This window comes from Zalophus californianus, chromosome 8 (genome assembly GCF_009762305.2).
Source record: "Zalophus californianus isolate mZalCal1 chromosome 8, mZalCal1.pri.v2, whole genome shotgun sequence".
NCBI classification, from domain to species: domain Eukaryota; kingdom Metazoa; phylum Chordata; class Mammalia; order Carnivora; family Otariidae; genus Zalophus; species Zalophus californianus.
In genome coordinates this window covers 16,575,271-16,594,098 of record NC_045602.1, presented here as the reverse complement: position 1 = coordinate 16,594,098, position 18,828 = coordinate 16,575,271, and the positions used below count along the sequence as shown (strand labels likewise).

The 18,828-nt window shown below is 58.3% G+C and overlaps 1 protein-coding gene across 6 annotated transcripts in view; it reads left to right on the top strand.

Moving 5' to 3' along the window:
* Positions 1-6: 6 nt before the first annotated feature.
* The window catches only part of HS1BP3 (HCLS1 binding protein 3), a 93,479-nt gene continuing 74,657 nt past the window's right edge, over positions 7-18,828 (top strand). For all 6 annotated transcript variants that reach the window (XR_003524635.2, XR_003524634.2, XM_027621894.2 and 3 more), the window contains exons 1-4: positions 7-153; positions 4,704-4,869; positions 8,256-8,463; positions 10,489-10,705. Coding sequence is in view for 4 of the 6 variants with exons in the window: in XM_027621894.2 (XP_027477695.2) it covers positions 122-153; positions 4,704-4,869; positions 8,256-8,463; positions 10,489-10,705 (623 nt within the window). In the remaining 2 variants the exon portion in view is untranslated. The remainder of the gene's footprint in view (positions 154-4,703; positions 4,870-8,255; positions 8,464-10,488; positions 10,706-18,828) is intronic.

Below are 18,828 nucleotides of genomic sequence, written 5' to 3'. Positions count from 1 at the left end.
GCCACCAGGGGGCGGGCGGAGGCTGGAGCCGGGGCGGGCCGAGCGCGCGGGGCGGGGACGCGGGCGACGCTGGCGCCCGCGGGTCCCGTGACCGTGCGCCCCGCCCGGAGTCGCCGCGGTCATGCAGTCCCCGGCGGTGCTCGTCACCTCCAGGTGAGCCAGACCCCAGTGCCCGGCGCCGCGTCTCGGGTGCGCGCGAACGAGCCGGACGCGCCCTCGTCGGAGGAGCAGGCGGAGGCGTCCGGCCCGGTGGGCCCGCCGCGCGGCCTTGCCAGCGCCCCGGCGGGTTGTCCGGGGTGGGCCCCTCCACCGCCCTGCAGGAGAGGTGGGCGCATTGAGTGTCCCCGTTTTACAGATGGGGAAAACTGAGGCCCTTAAAAGGGTAACGAACTCGCCCCGGACCCAGTGGAAGGCCGGGATTGGCTGGCCCCGCAGGCGGGCGGAGAGGGGGGTCTCCGGTCCCCTTTGCCGACGTGCGTTCATTTCTTTTGAGCCCGAAAATACAGTTCATGGCTCCTTTCAGTGCTCACTGTGTGCCAGGCCCGGTGCGCGGCCCTGGGGATGGGGGTGAATCAGAAAAGGCCCGGCCCTGCAGGGGACACGGAATGAACACACATCTGCGGGGGGCCAGAAGCTAAGGGGGGGCAGTAGGTTCAGGTTCCTTGGGAACACAGTGCAAGTGCGGAACCCGGCTTCGAGGAGTGGGCGAATGAGGCCACGTCCCTCAGGAAGAGTAGGAGTTAACCAGGTGAAGTGGGGAGAAGAGGTGGCAGCTCCTCAAGGAGGTAGCTCAGGAGAAGTGCAAGTAGAGGCCTCAGAGGCAGAAGGTGCGGGGCGGGGGGGGGGGGGGGGGGGGGGCTCACCCTGACCCAGACCTGGGGGACCCTGTGCAAGATGGATCCTGGGAAGCGTGGGATGCACATGCTTTGAGTCTTTTGTAGAGTGACTCACTTAAGGTATTTTCATAGACCCCACTCTCATTCCCCCTACACAGGACCTTGGTCTAAGGTGCCAGTTTATTGCATAAATGAATGTATGTCTTTCCTAGCCCAACTGTTCTTTTACCAGCTGTAATCTGAGCTCCCCTGTGACTTCAGGTCTAGAAAAATGTGATTCTGTAAGTAAACCCTGATCCCAGAACCTGCTTGGTGCCCCCCTGCATGGCCCAGGGAGGTCACAGGCTGTGTCTTCATAGGCATAAGAGGTGTACCTGGTGCTTCCTAAGTCACCTCTCCCTGAGCCTGTTTCATTCTCTGCAAAAAGGAGGTTTGAGATTGGAAAATATGAGTAGTACCGGCCGCAGACACCCCTCTCGGCCACACGCAGATGGGGTGTGACTTTGGTGCGGGTGCTTGGGAAGGGGATGGGTGGCTTTCCTCCCTCCCCCAACCCGGCAGGGCCTGCCCACGGTCATGGGTGCTGGTGATGAAGGCCCAGGGGCCGGTGCTCACTCCCTGCTTGCACCTGGCCCACAGGGTGGGTCCAGACGCTTGAGACCAGCCACTGGGCAGGCTCTTCACAGTCAGGCCCCAGCGCAGCCCCCCACCGCTCATCACCGCATGCACTCATACCTGCGTTCGTCCAGCAGCTACTGACCTGCTCTGTGCCAAGGACTGGTTCAGATTCTAGGGCACAGCAGTGAACAGAATGAAGCCCATCTCATGGAGCTTTAGTGGGAACAGCTGGACAGGAGGTAAACAGATGATGTGTCAGGGATGATAAATGGTATGAAGGAAAATTCAGCGGCAGGGAAAAAGAGATAGGAGCGAGTGCTGTTTTGTCCAGGAGTGTCGTTCTGTTGGGTGGCAGTTGGGCAGATCCTGACAAGCTCCCTAAGGGAGAGAGCCACGAGGATATCTTGAACAAGACTGAACAAGCAGAGAGGACAGCAGAGCCAATGTCCTGGGGCAGGGGCGGGGGGGGGGGTTGGTGCTTGGGCACCAGCAAGGAGGCCAGCATGGCTGGAGTGGAGTGGGCCTGGGGGAGTGTTGGGTGAGGCAGTGAAGAACTGTGGGTTTGGGAGCAGGGGGACAGTGGGAGGGGGTGGAGGGAGAGAGAAGGGGGGAAGGAAGACTTGCAGAAGCTTGCAGAAGCGTGCCTTGAGTAGGAGATGGCCTCAGGTAGGAGCCAACCAGTGTGTCCCCAGCAGTGGGGGAGGCTCAGGGATTTCTCTCATTGCCGCCCTTCTCGGTGAAATAAGAAGCAGGGCTGTCAGGGGAGAACAGGCATTGGGGGGTTATCGGGGGTTTGTTGAGAGAGGCGGCTTAGACCCCATGTCTAGCTGCTCAGTGGATGGTCCCGGGAACAGCAGAATAGCATCAGCATCACGGGGGAGCTGGCTGGAAATGCAGACTCTCGGGCCCCGTCCCCGACCTGCTGAATCCAGATCTGCCTATTGGCAGCTTCCTCAGGTGGCTCGAATGCCCGTGAGGTTCGAGAAGCTTGGTCTAAGGCGTAGCTGACCAACCTACGCCCGTGAGCCACATCACGCCCATAAATAAAGTTTCTGTATCGGTTGTGGCTGCTATCATGCCACATGGCTAAGTTGAGTAGTTGTGACAGAGATCTCTGTCCTGCAAAGCCTAAAATGTTTATCATCTGGCCTTTTATGGCAACAGTTTGCCTAGGGCCCAGGGGCGTGGGAGAGTGAGTTGGCTCAGGTGCATCGGTTCCCTGGAGGAGTTGTCAACATGAAGATGGTGTGTCCACCGCCACCCTCCCCCCCCAACATCCGGGGCTTCTGATGCAGTGGCCTGAATTTCCCAGGTGGCACCGATGTGGCGGGGACCACACTTGGAGAAGCCCAGGTCTAGAGCAAGGGAGGGGTGCCAGGCCCGGGCTGCAGCTTGCTGCTTGTGGCCATGAATTCCCTGTGGGACCGGCTGGCATGTCTGAGCGTTTGTCCCCGTCCCGGGCAGCTGCTGGGCCCCAGTACAAAGGAGGCAGAGAACTGGAGAGTTCGGGACAGGGCGGGAGAGCTGGGGCCTGAAGCCGTGGTTCCAGCCGTGGCAACCCAGGGCCTTCCTGCTGAGGAGGCGTGACGGGAACAGGAGGGACAGCGGAAGGCAGCGGGATTGTGGACTGCATGTCCCGTTGTGGTCAGATGCGGGGTACTGAGAGGGAGAGCGTGAGCCCGGCCGTAGGCCCCCCTCCTCTGCACTTCCACCCACCTGTGCTTCATTGCCATAATGATCCTGAGTCCTCCCTCCACCCTGCAAGAGGCAGCCCCGGCTCTGGGGTAGCTCTGACATGCGGAGACCCAGGCAGGTGACTGACTCCCTTGTTGTCTCCTTCCCGCTCTTTAAATGGGTCCCAGCGGTGGTGTCCCCCGTAGAGCTGCCAGAGCAGGAGTGGCTCAGGTGAGGTCCCGAGAGCTTGCAGCAGTGCTGGCTGCCGCGAGGCTCACCTTGAGTGGGCTCTGCATTCCTGCGCTCGCCACAGGAACACGCGTGCACACCTCGCGCTAAGCCAGGAGCAGCCCGGCTCGCTCGGCGGAAGGCCAAGCACGCTCATTCAGTTACTGGCCAAAGGAAAGGAGGGCTGATACCTTAGGTGTGGTTTTCCATCTCACACAGGTACATCTGGTGTCTCCTGGGCCTCCCTGAGTCATCAGTGCCTATGGCAGTGTGCTCTGTGTCCCATGAAAATGCTCGTGTAGGTGCACACTTCACATGCGGGCGTATGGCGTTGTCCCTGGTGGGTGACAAACGGCATCCTCATGGTGACTGTGTTGCATGCCTGGTGTGCAGGTGGGAGAAATCCGTGCAGAAGGAGTCCTGGGGGCCAGAGTGTCTTTGAGGGATTGGGACCTTAGTCCAGAGAGGGAAAGGGCCTTGCCCTGGTACAGTTTTAGCCCAGAAGCACCCTCCTCCTAGGAGCACCCCTTTACTTGTGTTCTGGAAGTCCTGCCAAGCCCGTAGTAGGTTTCGACCTTGATGATGAGGGGTCCTGTCCACATGTATTTGTATGCATGGATCTGCATTACCCCCTTACAAAGGATGGGGATGCAGTTACCATTTTTTTTTTATCACTTCAGGGAAAACGTTTCATGACTTGTTTGCCCCCCATACAGCTCAGTACCCTGGTGTAGCGTTGACAGATTCTGCAAGAGCTGTGTTTTGCTGAGCACCCTCCCCAAGCCTCATGCAGCAGCCTTCTCAGTGCCTTGCAGGGCCCTGAGGCTAATGAGGACCCTGCATCCAGGGCCCTGGGCAGGTTCTGTTGTAGCCCCGCTGCCCTCCGGTTCGCTGAAGATGCGTGTCTACCCAGGCTCCCGGCGGCGTCTTGTTCTTGCACTACGCGCAGGGAACCAGGCACTTTCCTTGTCGGGAATAGAGCCCCCAGATGCCATCCCTCCGAATCCTGCAGGGGCTCATGCACCAAGTGTATGGTGCATGAGTCCTCCCCGTGGGTGACTTTCCACAAGCCCGTCTCTTCTGCTCTCAGTTGTTTTGCTGCTGGGGACGGCCCTGGGTCTGGGAGCAGCCCATAGGTAGGGCCCATGCTTGAGGCTTGGGAAGCCAGGCCTTAGGAGGGGCTGGTGTGTGGCGGGGCAGGTGGCCCAAAGCAGTGACCACTGAGGACAGCCTGCAGAGTGCCCCCCACCCAGGCCTGCAGGATCCCCCTGAGGTCCTGTCTGCGTGTCGCTCAAGAAGCCTGCTGACTTGAACCTGAGCTTCCTTTGCCTTCTCTCCCTTTGGCAGGCGAGTTCAGAATGTCCACACGGGCCTCGACCTGACCGTGCCCCAGCACCAGGAGGTGCGGGGCAAGATGATGTCAGGCCACGTGGAGTACCAGATCCTGGTGGTTACCCGGCTGGCTGCATTCAAGTCGGCTAAGCACAGGCCCGAGGATGTCGTCCAGTTCTTGGTGAGCTGGGGGCTCTGCCAGGATGTTCCTGGGGGGGCCCAGGGGGCAGGGAGCCAGGCGCACAGACACACCTGCCACCAAGGTGTGAGCAGCATCAGGGAGTGGGCGCTTCTCTAGCCAGCACTAGGGCACAGGGGCATCCCTGGCAGAGGGCACAGCCTAAGCGGAGGCTAGCCATGGGGGTCGCGTGTGGGGAACTGAGTGCAGTGGAGCATCATCCTGAAGGAAGCGGGAGACAACGGGCAGAGTCCAGGTCATGGAGGGCGTGTAGGGAGCCTGACTTGTCTTGCAGCCAAGGAGGAGTTTTAAGTAGGGGAGTGACTCACTGGCCCATCCGGTTGGGAGTAGAGTGGGGTTGGAAGGAACCAGGCAGGGGCAGGGGGCCCAGCGACCAGGCCAGTGATGCTCCAGGGGAGGGCTGGAGGCAGGCCAGCAGTGGTTGGTGTGAGGGGGACGCAGAGGGTTGTAAAATATCTCCACGGTAACGTGCATATCATCTGCTGACCGACCGTGTGCACCAGCGGAAGTAAGGAGCGGAGGGGCAGGTCTCAGGGGGATGTGTAGAGTGTAAAGTGTCTGTCTGACAGACACAGGAGGACGAATCCATGAGGCTAGAGCCAGGGACCTGTCAGGCCTAGGAGGCAGGTGTGGGAGGCGTCAGCTTGGAGGTGATGTTGAAAGTCTGGGAGCGGATGAGGTTGCCCAGAGAATGGACGTGCAGGGCGGAGGGAAGGGCTTAGGAGGGAACCCCAGAGACCCAGCAGCCCAGGGACGGTCACGGAGAAGGAGGAGCCTCTGAGGCCAAGGGAGGAGAAGGGGGCTTTGTGGAGTCACAGGAGCTAAGGGAAGAGAGAGCTTTGAAATAAAGGTAAGATGAACCAGAGCCCTGTGGTCTAGACGGGATCAGTAGCTACAGGTTTGCACGCAGTTCGTTCTGAATCTCCTGGCAGCCAAGACAGGAAAGGGAAAGTGAGGGACCTCGCTCCGGTGCCCTAGGAGCAGAGACGTCACCTTCTCAGAGATAAAAATGTATGGCACGGGTCTTTCTTTGAGGGAGATTTAACACATGGGAAGCATCTAAAAGACATGTTTTTCATGTGCTACTTCGACTTTGGGTGAGAATCAAGGTCTAATGGTAGGTGGTAGTTCTGGTTCTGCTTGGCCCTGAGTGGTGGGGATTTGCAGCTCCTGATCATCTGTCCCGACCCCCTGTGGAGCTCCACATACACCCGTGTTCGGGGACGGGAGCAGAAGAGCTTATCTGAGGTCACGTCTCTGGGCATAATGGAGAGGCAGCGTTCAGGGAGCCTCGAGGAGCGTCCAGGCAAGCCTGTCCGTGCTGTGCCGACGGCCAGCCTCCCGTGTGAAGACAGCTTGACCCCTCCATGCATCACACCAGTGCCCCTTTCTTCTGACCAGTAACACCCACGCCCTACGAAGGGTGCATGTGCATGGCCTGGGTGGCCATTCCTGCAGGTGTTTCTCAGACATTTTGAACCACCTGTGAGGGCAGAGGAGAATGCATTTGCCACCACCACCCCTCCATGAAATCTGGGGTTGCAACCCAAAGCCGGAAAATCTCTGAAGTTTCATGATTTAGCTTTTAAAAAAAAAAGCATTTTGCATTCTATTCCTGCAAAGGATACACATGCTTTAACATAAAAATGAATTGAATTGCTAATCAGAAAGTAAAACCAGCCCCAGAAAGGGGCACTGTAGATATGCTTGCCGATTAGCAGGCTCCCCGTGTGCTGGTGCCGTCTGCCCCGCATGTGGACACACCAGACACACGGGAGTTCCCATCCTCTGCACTCCCTGCCCCTCTCAGCCCCCTCCTGCCGCTGTCCAGGTAGCTACTTAAAAAGCCCTGGCTTTGGAACACTGATGAATGTGGGTCCTGGAGAGGGTGACACCCCTGACTTAACACTTCCTGGCCCCTCGCACGGTCAGTGCTCTGGAGACTCCAGGCTTCCAGGCCCGCAGCCCCGGTGGGTCCGTGGGCTGGGCCCGTGTGGAGCTGTCAGGCCAGCAGAGGGCGCTCAACCCTCAGGGTCAGAGCTTCCTGGATGGGGGCCCAGCCCCTGCCCAGCTGGAGTCCTCTCTTCTCAGGACCGCGGGGGCGGGGTTGGAGCCTGCATCCCTTGTGCGAGGGGACCCTGTCACCTTTCCTTGAGGGCTGTTCTCAGGAAAGCTCCAGAGCCAGGCTCTTGTGTTGACAACTGCAGGCTACAGTCCCCTGTCCCAGGTGACTCCCCAGCGTGTGGGGGGGTGGGGGTGCTAGGGATCTAAATTCCGCCCCAGCCACCTGCCGGCATCTGAACCCCTCACAGTCTGGGGGTTCTGGGGAGAGTTCTAGTTGGCCAGGGGTGCATGCTGTGACACCGCTGTGCCCTGGGGTTCCCAGGTCTCGTCCATCAGTCACACTGGCGTTTCCAGCACTGGCCTGGGAGTAGGAATGGGACTGTCCCTGTTTGTGTGCTCCGTGCTCCCTCAGAGGAGTTGGGGAGACAGGTGTCGCAGAAGGGGAGAGCACAGAGTCCAAGACAAGGGAGGATGCTGGGCGGCTGGTGGGGTGTGTGGCTGGGAGCTAAGAGCCCACCTTGGGTTACACGGTCTGCAGCGATGCCTCGACCCTGCCACGCTTCAGCTGCTCACGCCACGTGAGGCCTGGGCCGTGTGGGGCAGAGACCCTGCTGGGGTGGCCTCACACAGAGCGGACTCAGCCGGAGACGGGGTGCTGTGTTGGTGACTCAGATGGCCTGGGACGCCCTTCCTGCCTGCTTCCCCGAGGTCCCAGGGTGCAGGGGGGCGGGGGGAGTCGTGGTTGACAGTAGCACCAAAAACAACCTTGCTATATGTGTTTCTTCTCCACGTGAGCACTGTAAGGACCATCCCCACCAGAAGGCTGATGCTCCTGCAGGGGAGAATGATCCAGAGATCCGTGCTGAGGAGAGGTGACTCCTGTTGTTGTAGGAAGATGACCTAACAGCCGGCCAGACCATGAGGTCACCCCACTAATGTGCTGCAGGCCCGAAACGGAGGCAGGCAGCCTCCATGGTCACCTGTGGGCCAGGCTGGGGTCCCTGTGTCACAGGTCTCTACCTGGACCTGTGACAGTGCATGGAATCCACCATGATTATATCTCCCCTTTGGCTACTAAGACTTTCATAATTTAGCCTAGTACGGATTAGGGGGTGTTGGGAATGGAGCCCCAGGCAGGGGGATGAGTGGAGGGTCAGAGGGAGCAAGGCACGCCCAAGGCACCTGTCTGTCTGTCCTGTGGCAGCTGTCCTGGGGACAGGCTCTCCAAACAGGCCGGCCTCCGCGCTGTCTGGGCAGGGTGAGGGGGAGAATATTCGGGAAGTCTCATGCTCCTCTCATTCCAGGTCTCGAAAAAGTACAGTGAGGTCGAGGAGTTCTACCAGAAACTGAGCAGTCGTTACCCCACGTCCAGCCTTCCCCCGCTCCCCAAGAAGGTCCTGTTCGTTGGGGAGTCCGACATCCGGGAAAGAAGAGCCGTGTTCAATGAGATTCTGCGCTGTGTCTCGAAGGACGCCGAGTTGGCAGGAAGCCCAGAGCTGTTAGAATTCTTAGGTACCTGAGGCTCTGTCCCTAACCTCTGAGGTCTCCGTTGGCCCAGAACCAGGCCTCACTACCCTGGCTGGGCCGGAGCGGGCCCACCACGGCTGGCAGGAGGACGCTGCCTGCCTGGATGCCGGATGGGGCTCACACGGGGCCTTCTCTGTGGTCTGACCCCACCCGTGCATGCCCCTCCTGGCCACCCCCAGAGTGCCCCAACCCATACACACACACACACACCCCACGTTGCCTCCTGCCAGCCAGGCCTGCAGACCTGGCCCTTGGGACACCCCCCTCAGCTTGCGCCCGCCGGCAACACTGATGGCTCTGGCAGCAGGCGCAGGCTCAGCCCACACTGGTCCAGTACTGGGGACCTCAAACCCTTGCAGGCCGTGTCCACAGCCATCTCCTCCCCCTTTCCGGTTTCCTCAGTTGTCAGACGGGAGGATGCTTGGCTGCCAGGTGGCATGAGCATTCCACGAGCCCCTGCGTGTGAAGGACAGCTGACGTGCACCCCCCACTCCGCACACCCCAGTGTCCAGGCCTGCACAGAGGCCCCAGGGCAGATGAAGTGCTTATGTGCCCCTGGGCGGGGAGGGATCTCCTCGGGAGGGGCTGGGCTCTCCCCTCTGACTTTCTCCTTTCTTTGGACCACTCTGTTCAACTTTTCTTCCCAGTGACTGCCGTCTCTAAGCGTCACAAGGCAGATGGGGGTTTTTCAGAAGACAGTTAACAGCAAATAAGCCAAAAAATTTTTTAAAGGGGTGAGGAAGAAAAAAGCAAAGCCAGTGAATGCACAGAGGCTGGGGCAGAGCACCGGCTACTTGTCTCCTTTCCCAGCCCCTCCCATGCACTTGTGGGCCCCGAGTTGTTTGCTACGAGATCACAACCTGCTTGCCCCGCAGTGGGCTGTGTTGCCTGTGATATGGGGGCTCCTGCTGATCCATACTGGAAGAAGCTCCAGATCTCCTGGCCCCTCTGTTACAGAGAAGCGAGATACAGTGGTCTGACTCTCCAGCCTTTCTCTGCCTCCGTTTCCTTATCTGTAAAGTAGAGGCACGAACAGAATCTCTCGTGTGGATTTTTACGATAGTTCAATGAGTCCTTACCTGTAAAATGCTTTTTACACAATGCCTATTACGTGGAATTGAAATTTTGAGTGGTATTTTCACATTTGTCCTAATAAAATAACAAAGCGTAATATAAGGCAACATATCATTACTGCCTAGATTTATGTAATGCAGTAACACATATTACTTCGATGTATGTGTTAATATCTCGTTGCCAGGCATACTGTAGGTTCCTTATCTAAGGGGTATTTTTTTTTTAATAGGAACTGCTTTCAAAGATCTTCTATTCAGTTACTCTCTGGATAGAGGTGAATAAGTAGTCTAAACCCACGTTCAATCCATCTGTGGGGAAGGACTAGATTTATATTCCCAATCTGTCATGGACAGGATACTTCCACAAATACGAAATCACATGTCTAGATGCCGTGACAATGCCCAGCTGCTATGGATGTTTCCAGATGCTTGCTCTCCTTTTCTGTGCTTACCACATCATGGATATCCATCTGGGGACCATGCTTTGAGAAGTGCTGATGTAAGCCACTTTGTAATGGAACCATTACAGTTCGTTCTGGAATCTTCATGAGCTCACTGTACACCCATTGGGTTCATAGTCTTAAGCACCCAGACCCTTGGAGCCAGCCTTGGCTGGATTGCCAGAGCTCCCTGATATGCCCCACAAATGTAAGCTGGCCGGCTTTGTTGCCCTTAGCCAGGGGACGTAGGCTTGGCTATTGCCCTGCTGCCAGCTGGTTCCAAGGCTCACACCTATAACCACTCTGCTCCAGGCTTCGCTACAGGCTCTAGGCTTGGAGCCCCGGCTGCGCCCTGTGCACCCAGACCTGGCACCCTGTCCCAGGACGCTGCAGGAGACCCCCAGCTCAGGTCCCAGCACAGGAGCTTGGGTGCAGGGCAGCGCTGTCTCGTCCCCTGGTCGTGGACATCAGGGGCTCTCCTCCATCTCCTTCGACAGGCACCAGATCCCCAGGGTCTGCGGACCTCACCAGCAGAGATGTCTCTGTCCTGGATTCACACAGCCAGGCCCAGGATGACGAGGCTTTCGACTTCTTCGAGCAGCAGGACCGAGCGGAGGCTGAGGGTCTGCCCATCCCAGGCCAGAAGGGTGAGGATGCAAGAAACTCCTCCGAGGACGAAGAGGAGGAAGCACTGGACCCTCTGGGCATCATGCGGTAGGTCTCCACGTCCTGGGTAGGGCCTCCTCCCGGCCTGCTCCAGGCTCTCTGGTGAGGGCTCCTCTCTCCCTCCCTCCCTCCCTCCCTCCCTCCCTCTGTCCCGGGCGTCTGAGAAAACCTGTCTCCCTGGGTCATCACTCCCTGTGGCCTGGTGTGCTCGGGCTGGGCTCAGATGTTAACCTTCTCCCTGGCCACAGGTCAGGCCCCTGGTCCCCAGTTCTGTACTGAGTCCCAGCAGGGCTGCCCCCACCCCTGACAGCTCAGCAGCCCAGGAGCCCTGGGCTCTCCACCCAGCTCATCACTGATGGCCTGGGGCTTGTGGCAGGTGATTGAAGCCCCCTGGGCCCCATGTCACTGTTCTTAAACAGGCTGTTGACCTGGGCCCCGCCTTCCGACAAGGCAGTTGTAAGGACCACGAATCACATGGGTGGAAGGGTCTGATAACCTGGAAGGTGCCACCTGTGTGTGATGAAGAAGGTAGAGTGAGCCCCAGGCCCCCGGCCACTCAGCTGAGTTCCCTTTACATGCACATACATGCACACAGGTGGGCACACACAGGTACCCTGGGGAAGTAGAGGTAAGCCAGGTATGGTGTCTGCGGTCCCTCAGTGTCCTGGTGCTGTCATCTGCCGCCTTCCCCTTTCCTGACCCCCTGACTGCCTTCCCTAGTCAGTGCGCTGCTCCCAAGCCCCCACTGCACGACCACCCTGTGCTGGGGGCAGCAGGAGACCAGAGAGACATCTGCTCCCAAGGCCCGTCCAGTGGGCACAGGCTGAGGTGTTGGGGCGGGACCTCCCAGACAGACAGACTCAGCCACCCCACGGCCCTCACCACCTCTGGGCCCAAACGTGCAAGAAACAAGGTGGGAATCAGTGTTTCTGAGCACCTCCTACACGCTGAGCGTGGTACTCTGCACTACTCTGTCTCCTTGACACACTGCCTGCAAGGAGATGCTATCATCCCATTCTACAGATTAAAGAAACTGAAGCCTGCAGAGGCCGAGTGCCCTGCCCGAGGTCAGGCAGCTGGTAAATAATGGTCCTGGGATTCCAGTCTAGCTCGGGGTCCTGGACACTGCTTGGCCTTGATCCTGGCTCTGCCATTTACCAGCAGTGTGTCCCTGGCAATTTACCCCTTGTCTTCAGTTTTCTGCAATGAATAGGGTCATGGTAGCATCTCTCTGTAGGGCTCTTGTGGAGACTGCGTTACCATGAATGCTAGCGCTCACTCTTCTCATGGCCGCAGCTTGCTGCCCCACCCCCTCCGCCGAATCAGATCACAGACCTGGGGTGACAGTCCCCCTGCCCTGATGAGAGATCAAAGTGCAGTCACCAGACGAGAGAGGCCCGTCTCGCGGGTCCTGTTCCAGAAATCAGGGAGGGGCAAGTTCAGTGTAAGGGACATGAAAACCATAGTCCCGAAGCTCTGCCCACCATCCACCAGCCTTCCTATCGTGGGGCAATTGGGGGGCATGTGAGGCTGGGGACACGCAGGAGAAGCTCAGGGAAGACCTGGTGCTGCGGGAGACCCGGGCCCAGAGCTGGAAGTCGTGCAGCACCCTGATGCCCCGAGTCAGGTCCCCCCGGCCCTCCACAGCCGCCCTGACCTAGACGGGGGGTCAGCAGCCCTGGGGGCGAGGCAGCGAGGTTATGTGGGGAGACCTCTGTGGTAGCCTCTTATCGGCCTTACATGACCTGCAGGCCCTTCTTGGGCTCTGTTTTGGTTAGGAGGAGGCTGTGTTTGAACTCAGGCTCTCTGTTGTTCTGAGTAACCACACGTAAAGCCAGACCGAGAAGGACTTCAGTGGTTTGCGCCAGCCTTTGGCTGAGGGTCATGCTTAGCAAAGCGGCTCCTTTTTTGGGTAGGAAAATGCTCTTTGGGGTTGGCAAGGGCTGCCTTGAATTTCCTACTTATTCTGGTAGCAGATTGTCGAGGGATGTGTCAGCTGTCTGAGACCACCTGCCCCCCGGCACTGTCGCCAGTCCTGGGAAAACATAGCACCTAAAAGGGACCCCAGAGGCTTAAGACCTTCTGCTCGTTTCCCCTGTAATGGCTAGTGTGACAGTAGTCAGTACTGCCGCCCTCATCGGGGAGAATAACACCTAAGGTTTTTGAGAGCCGGTTCCTATTCCTGTGACGAGACATTTCTAGCTCTGCTTTTTTTTTTTAAGAGGTCATGACACACCACATGGCTCTCGGGACCTATGTGGGTTTGGTGTGGAAAATGGTGCTCTAGAAAGCAGCAGTGGTGTCAGGCTTATGGTGTGTGTGTGTGTGTGGGGGGTGTCTGTGGAAGCTGAAGTCAGGGAACAGGTAGCTCCTCCAAATCCATGCAGCCAGAAATGGCAGGTCACGACCCGGTGGCGTCACCCTGACTGTCCCTTGATTCCAGTCATTCTGCAGCGTGGGAGGTGGGCAGGGCCCTGGGATTATCCCCCTTTCACAGATGGGGACATTGAGGACAGCTGAGCAGGGACTTGGCGGAGCCTTGCGGGTGGCAGCCCCCCCACCCCGTGTCCTCTCCTGGGGCACCCAGGTGGGCCTGTTGACTCTTGAACAGGCTGCCCACCCTGGCTGTTAGTGGGGAGTGGGGAGCATTCTGGTTTTCGCAGGAGACGTGGGCATTGCATGCATATTTCTCCCCTCACCCTGCAGGGCCCTCAGTCGCCCTGCAGATGCGGCATCCCGCTCCCCCAGCTGTGCGCCCCACCCCCGCCGGCAGGCGCCCATCTGCGCCTGGCTTTCTGGAGCAGACTCGGTTCCAGGGCCCCGGCGTCCGTCCTTCCTGCCATGGGCCCGGCGGGGCGCTGTTGCTCTACCTCAAGGCTGCTGGAAGGGGGGCCGGCCAGCACAAAGCCCCGTGCTGGGACTGGCCTGGCTTTTCTTTGTCTCTTAAACCTGGTGTAGATTAGGGGCAAAGGCGAGTTGCTGCACCAGTGCCGAGCGCCCCGAGACAGAAGGAGCTTTCGGCTGGCCCTCCTGCTCCCCTGTCGGCGGGGTCTGGAGCCATCCCCGTGCCGGGGTGACCCGCGGCTTGCACGCAGAGCGCACACGCCCCTAACGCTGGCTCTTCTCTCCGTGTCCTCTCTCTGTCCTCTCCTGTCCCACGGAGTTTTCGGGTTTTGCTCTCCGTTTTCGAGACTTCGCACGTCTGAGAAAGATGGCGTTCTACCATAATAGTTCTGCCTTCTGCTGGAAATACCCTGTTAGGAACATCTTTAATCGTAACTTGAATAATATACGACTGGTAACAGAAAATCTGAAAACACAGTGAAAAGGCCTTTCGCCCTGAAGGAATACGCTTCTGGCTGTACGTTTCTCATAACCCAAAATGGGGCTGTGTTGTGTGCACCATTCCATAATTTGCTTATTTTCAGCTTATATACTGGGTCTTTCCAGATCAGTAAGTAGACTTCTACGTTCTTAACTCCGTGCTAGTCCACTGGGCCGATGTACTGTAAGTGACATTGTCAGGCGCCTGCCTGGGGGCATTGTGGTGTTTTCCGGAGGTTTTTGCTGTTACGGGCAGTGAGGAACTTTATCCTGTATGGAGCTTTTCCTCCCAGATAACTGCCCTAGAGCCAGGTCCAGGAAGCTTTGGCCTGGGGGCCTTGGTTGTGCCCCTCCAGTGAAGGATTCTTTAGGGACTTAATCCCTCTCTTTTGGGAAGGCCTCTCTGCTTTTGCAAACCCTGCCTACCTGCGAGGCCGCTGCCTCCCACCTCTTCCTCCAGTGCCCAGGGAGCGCCCCCCTTCCCCAACCAACCCCCGGTCCGGGAGAACCCTCAGCACTCCAAGGGACAGGCTGGTTCCTGCATGGACATGCCTTCCCTCAAGGCTGGACTTCCCGCTCTCTACTCACAGGAGGGGGGCCATGCACAGGACATGGCCTCCAGCGGGGAAGCTGGACCTTTTTTTGGAGTGTGAATCATGTATTTTGTCACAATTGTTTATACAAACTTGGTTTATCTTCACAGAAGAATCATATGCGTTTTAGTATAAAAATGTCTTACTCCCTGCGTTTAGATAAAATCACTGCTCTGGGATGACCCTGTGGTTTTGAAAACCTCCCAGCACACTGCCAAGTACCCCCAGACTTGCTCCCGTTGGAGATTTATTGATTTCTGCCCCAGCTTTATTGAGAACTAATCGGCATATAGCAGTGTGTGAGTTTAAGGTGTACGATGTGACTTAATACGCGTATATATTGCGAAGTAGTGACCACAGTAAGGTTAGTTGCCACGTCCATCAATCGTCACACAAAACTGCTGTTTCTGAGATTTGGAAGCAAGATGGCCCCCAGGTGGGCCGTGGCGGGGTGTGCAGGTGATCTCGGCCGCACCTGGGGAGATGCGCAGCCGTGGCTTCTCAGCCGCCTCACTCGCGGGCTTGGGACGCCTTTGGTGTTCTGGCCCCCGCCAAGGGTAGCAGGCCTGCTGGGGACCCTGCAGCACCCTGGAGCGCGTGAGAAGCCCCCTTGGACTGGGGCTTTCGGGAGTTCTTCAGTGATTCACGGGGAAATTCATGCTTGAGGAGCCCCAGAAACCAAAGTTGCTGAAAGCCTGGGATATGGCAGGAGGGCAATGAGGCAAGAGCAGCAGGTCCACTGGCCACGGGGCTTCCAGGAGGGTGGGCTCGGGGGTCCTCGGGGGCCCCCCTCCCACCTGCCACCTGCCACCTGCCGGGAGCAGTTCTCCCGGTCACAGGAGGGCCAGGAGCCAAGGCTGGCAGGCCTTGTCGTGTACCTCTGCGGACAGCACTCAGCCCTGGCCTGGCCGGGGACCAAATTCAGTGAGGAATGCAGGGGGCACGGTGACAGGCGTCCTGCTGGTCACTGCCACATCCCCCACTGGGGCAGCAGCACGTGCCCTACTGACCGGCTCTCCCCATCCATGTTAGCGCACAAAGTCTGGCCTGAATGAACAGTGTGGCGGTGCTTTCTCCTTCTTTGTTTCTTTTTTAAGGGGATATTTTGAAGATTTATTTCTTCATTTGTCGGAGAGAGAGAGCACGAGCAGGGGGAGTGGCAGGCAGAGGGAGAGGGAGAAGCAGGCTCCTCACTGAGCAGGGAGCCCAACGTGGGGCTCGATCCCAGGACCCCAGGATCATGGCCTGAGCCAAAGGCAGATGCTTAACCGACTGAGCCACCCAGGCATCCGTTTTCCACTTTTTTAATTCGGTAGCAAAAATTTCAGTGCGGGAGAAATCTCCTGCAGAGCCCCAGTGTGTATCAAACAGCCTGAGGGAGAATTGGCCCAGCTGGGACAGGAGCAGAGACTGGATGTCTGCCCCCTCGGCCTCAGCTCACCTCCCCGTGGCCCTGAGTAGCTCCGTGGAAGGCCGAGGCCCCTTCAAGCGTGGTGGTCTGAAAGGCCCTGGGAAAGCTGGGTGTGCAGTCAGCCCAGAGAGGAATTAGAGGCAGGCAGTCCCAGGTTCAAATCCCGGAGGGCACTGGGCACGTCGTTGACCATCTTAGCGCCTCAGGGTCTCTCTTTATAAATGAAAGACAAAGTCCAGCTCCAGTGGTAGAAGGATGAAGTGACACGTAGTACAGGAAATTTCCTTTGTGTGTTGTTGTCGCTACTTCAGCTTTGCTCTGAGGAAGCCCTGGGCTGTTTGAACTAAAGGCAGCCTTCCCATTTCCTGTGGGGTATGCAGCTCCCAGCACCCAGTACAACCTGTGGGGCTTGCTGCAGCCAGGGGGCAGGGCCGCCTCCTGCAGCCTGGCTCCCCAGCAGCCGGCTTGATTGGCTCTCCCTCACAGGATTGAAGGGACAGTCCCTGGGGATTGGAATCTTGGGAGGTCGTACCTGCCATTCCCCTGCCTCAGGCTGCCCCCAAGGAAGAGCATTAGAATGACAGACAGAGCCTTTCACCTGAGGGACTGGAGGGCAAATCCAGTGTCTTTGTGGTTATTACTCGGGAACCTGCCCGAGATCACCCAGTCACGCACCCAGTCATGCACCGTGGGGCTCCAGGCAGGACCTTGCCTGTTCCCCCCAGGCTAAGACCCCACTTGGGCCAGATGCCAGTTTCCCAGCCCTCGTCCGTGCATTCTCTGGGGTGGGTGATGGGGGTGAGGGGTTTTTGCAATCGCAGGGACTGCCAGGCCTCACGGGTCACGTGAGCATCTGGAGTGTCACCGGGGATGTGGGAAGAAACTAAGACAGCCCAAGTGAGAACAGGCAGAGGCCTTGATTGAGAGCTGGTCATAGCAAGGGAGGGGTCAGCCGCCAGAACCGCATGTAGCGGAGCCTTGAGGCTGGCTGGGAGTAGGAACAATTCCTAGTGGGAAAGAGAAGGCTCGGGTGTGCCCCAGCTGGAGGCTGGTGGCGAAGGAGGCTGCCGCCTGGAGGTGGGGCGTCCTGCACGCTCTGCGATCGGTTGGGGGAGCATATTTGGCCTGCTCTGGCTGGTCCTATGAAGAGGGAAACCAGGGTAAAGATTAGGGTGGCTGGCAGTTATCGATCAAGCCCTGGCCATCGCGGGCCCTAGCTGCAGAGTTGTGGTTTGATTTCCTGGGCTGGTTGCTGCAGGGTGTGGGACACAGGTCTGTCTGACCTCTGCTCTGCCCATTTGTATATTCAGTTTCTCAGGGCACTTCGGGTGTGGCCAGAGCTGGGTCCTTGCTTTCCAGCAGTGGGGGGCGGAGCCCCTGCACCCAGACCAGCCTGGTTCAGTGGTCGTGCAGGTGTGTGCTAGGTGAGGGGCAGGGTTTGGCCCCCATGCAGAGAAGAAGCGTCAGCACGCACAAGCTGAGAGGGCAGGGGCATCATGAGGACCTGGTCAGTGAGCCCTCAGGTGGAGCTCAGTGGCCTGGGGAGTCAAGCTCTGGCTGTTGAGAAAGATCCTTGAGTGTGACCCTGGGACTATAGCAAATGATGGGTGTTTACCAGGCAGGCCTTATTTATTTATTTAGGGCCCAGAATAAAGTCGTGGGGCGGAAACATGATGTGAACCTAGTCGGCATCAGGCTCCCACTGTGCCCTGTGCCAGTATGCATGCAGGCTCCAGCTTCCAGAACATTCCTTAACGCCCATATAACAGCTAAGGGAACAGACCCAGAGAAGTGAATGACTGGCCTGAGGTCATATGTGGATTCCCTGGCATTCCCCCTCCAGGGCTGCTCCCCTGGAACAGAAAGGCCAGATTCTTCCCCAGGCCCTTTGGGCTGTGGCCCCAACTTCCCCTCAGACTCTCCTCCCCCATGTGCCTGCTGCCTGGCTCTTGGCCACTTGGCATACACCAGACGCTTCCCACCTTGGCCTTTGCGCAGGGCCGGTCTCTGCCTGGAGCACCGCTTTCCCGACTCTGCTCAGCCCCCGTCCAGCGCTTCCCCGAAGCTCCCATCCGGGGAAGCTGCCCCAGCTCCTGGGGCGGCTGCCTGTCCTCCATGAGCCGCACCACGCTGATGACCGGGTCATTGTGGAGGCCCCGAGGCCTGGTGCTGCTACAAATAGCAATGTCCCGGAATATGTTTCACAAAAGCTCATTTATGGGCACTCTGAGGATTTTCCCTCAGTGAAAAAGAAACTGAATTTAAAATTTTAAAATGAAAACTACTTTATTGGAAAGCAGGAACATTGTATGATTAGAAAGGAGGTTGACTTCTGTATTTGGTTAAGCATCACCCTGGCTTGGAAGGTAAGTCATGCTGTCTGAGTCTTGGCTTCAGAAGGATCCAGCGCCTTCTGTTTCGTCCAGGAGATGCTCCCGCAACTCAAGTGACGCAGGTCCTGGGCAGCTGGGTGCCCGTCGGTAGTCGGCCAGGGGGGCAGGTACATCCGGGAACACGGACACAGGCCCCCTGGGTGGCTGGAGGGGAGCCTGCCGTCGTGTGTCTGTCGCTATCATCACAAATCCCTGAGCCCTGTGAGCCGGGCTGCTCCTTGGACTGTCGGAGCTGTCGGCCTCTCCAGGCCGCCACCCTCCAGTTTGCTCCGCCTGCACCATGTGGCCCGCCCTGGACCGCTGTCTGCCATCAGGCACACAAAGCAGGAGAGCTGGACCTGCGTGCCACAGGAACTTGCTTCCACACGCCTGCTCTCACCCCCTCCCCCCATGCCACCTGTGCTGGGCCGGAGCCTGCCCAAGTTCAGGTGACCTCCTTCCTGCTCACCA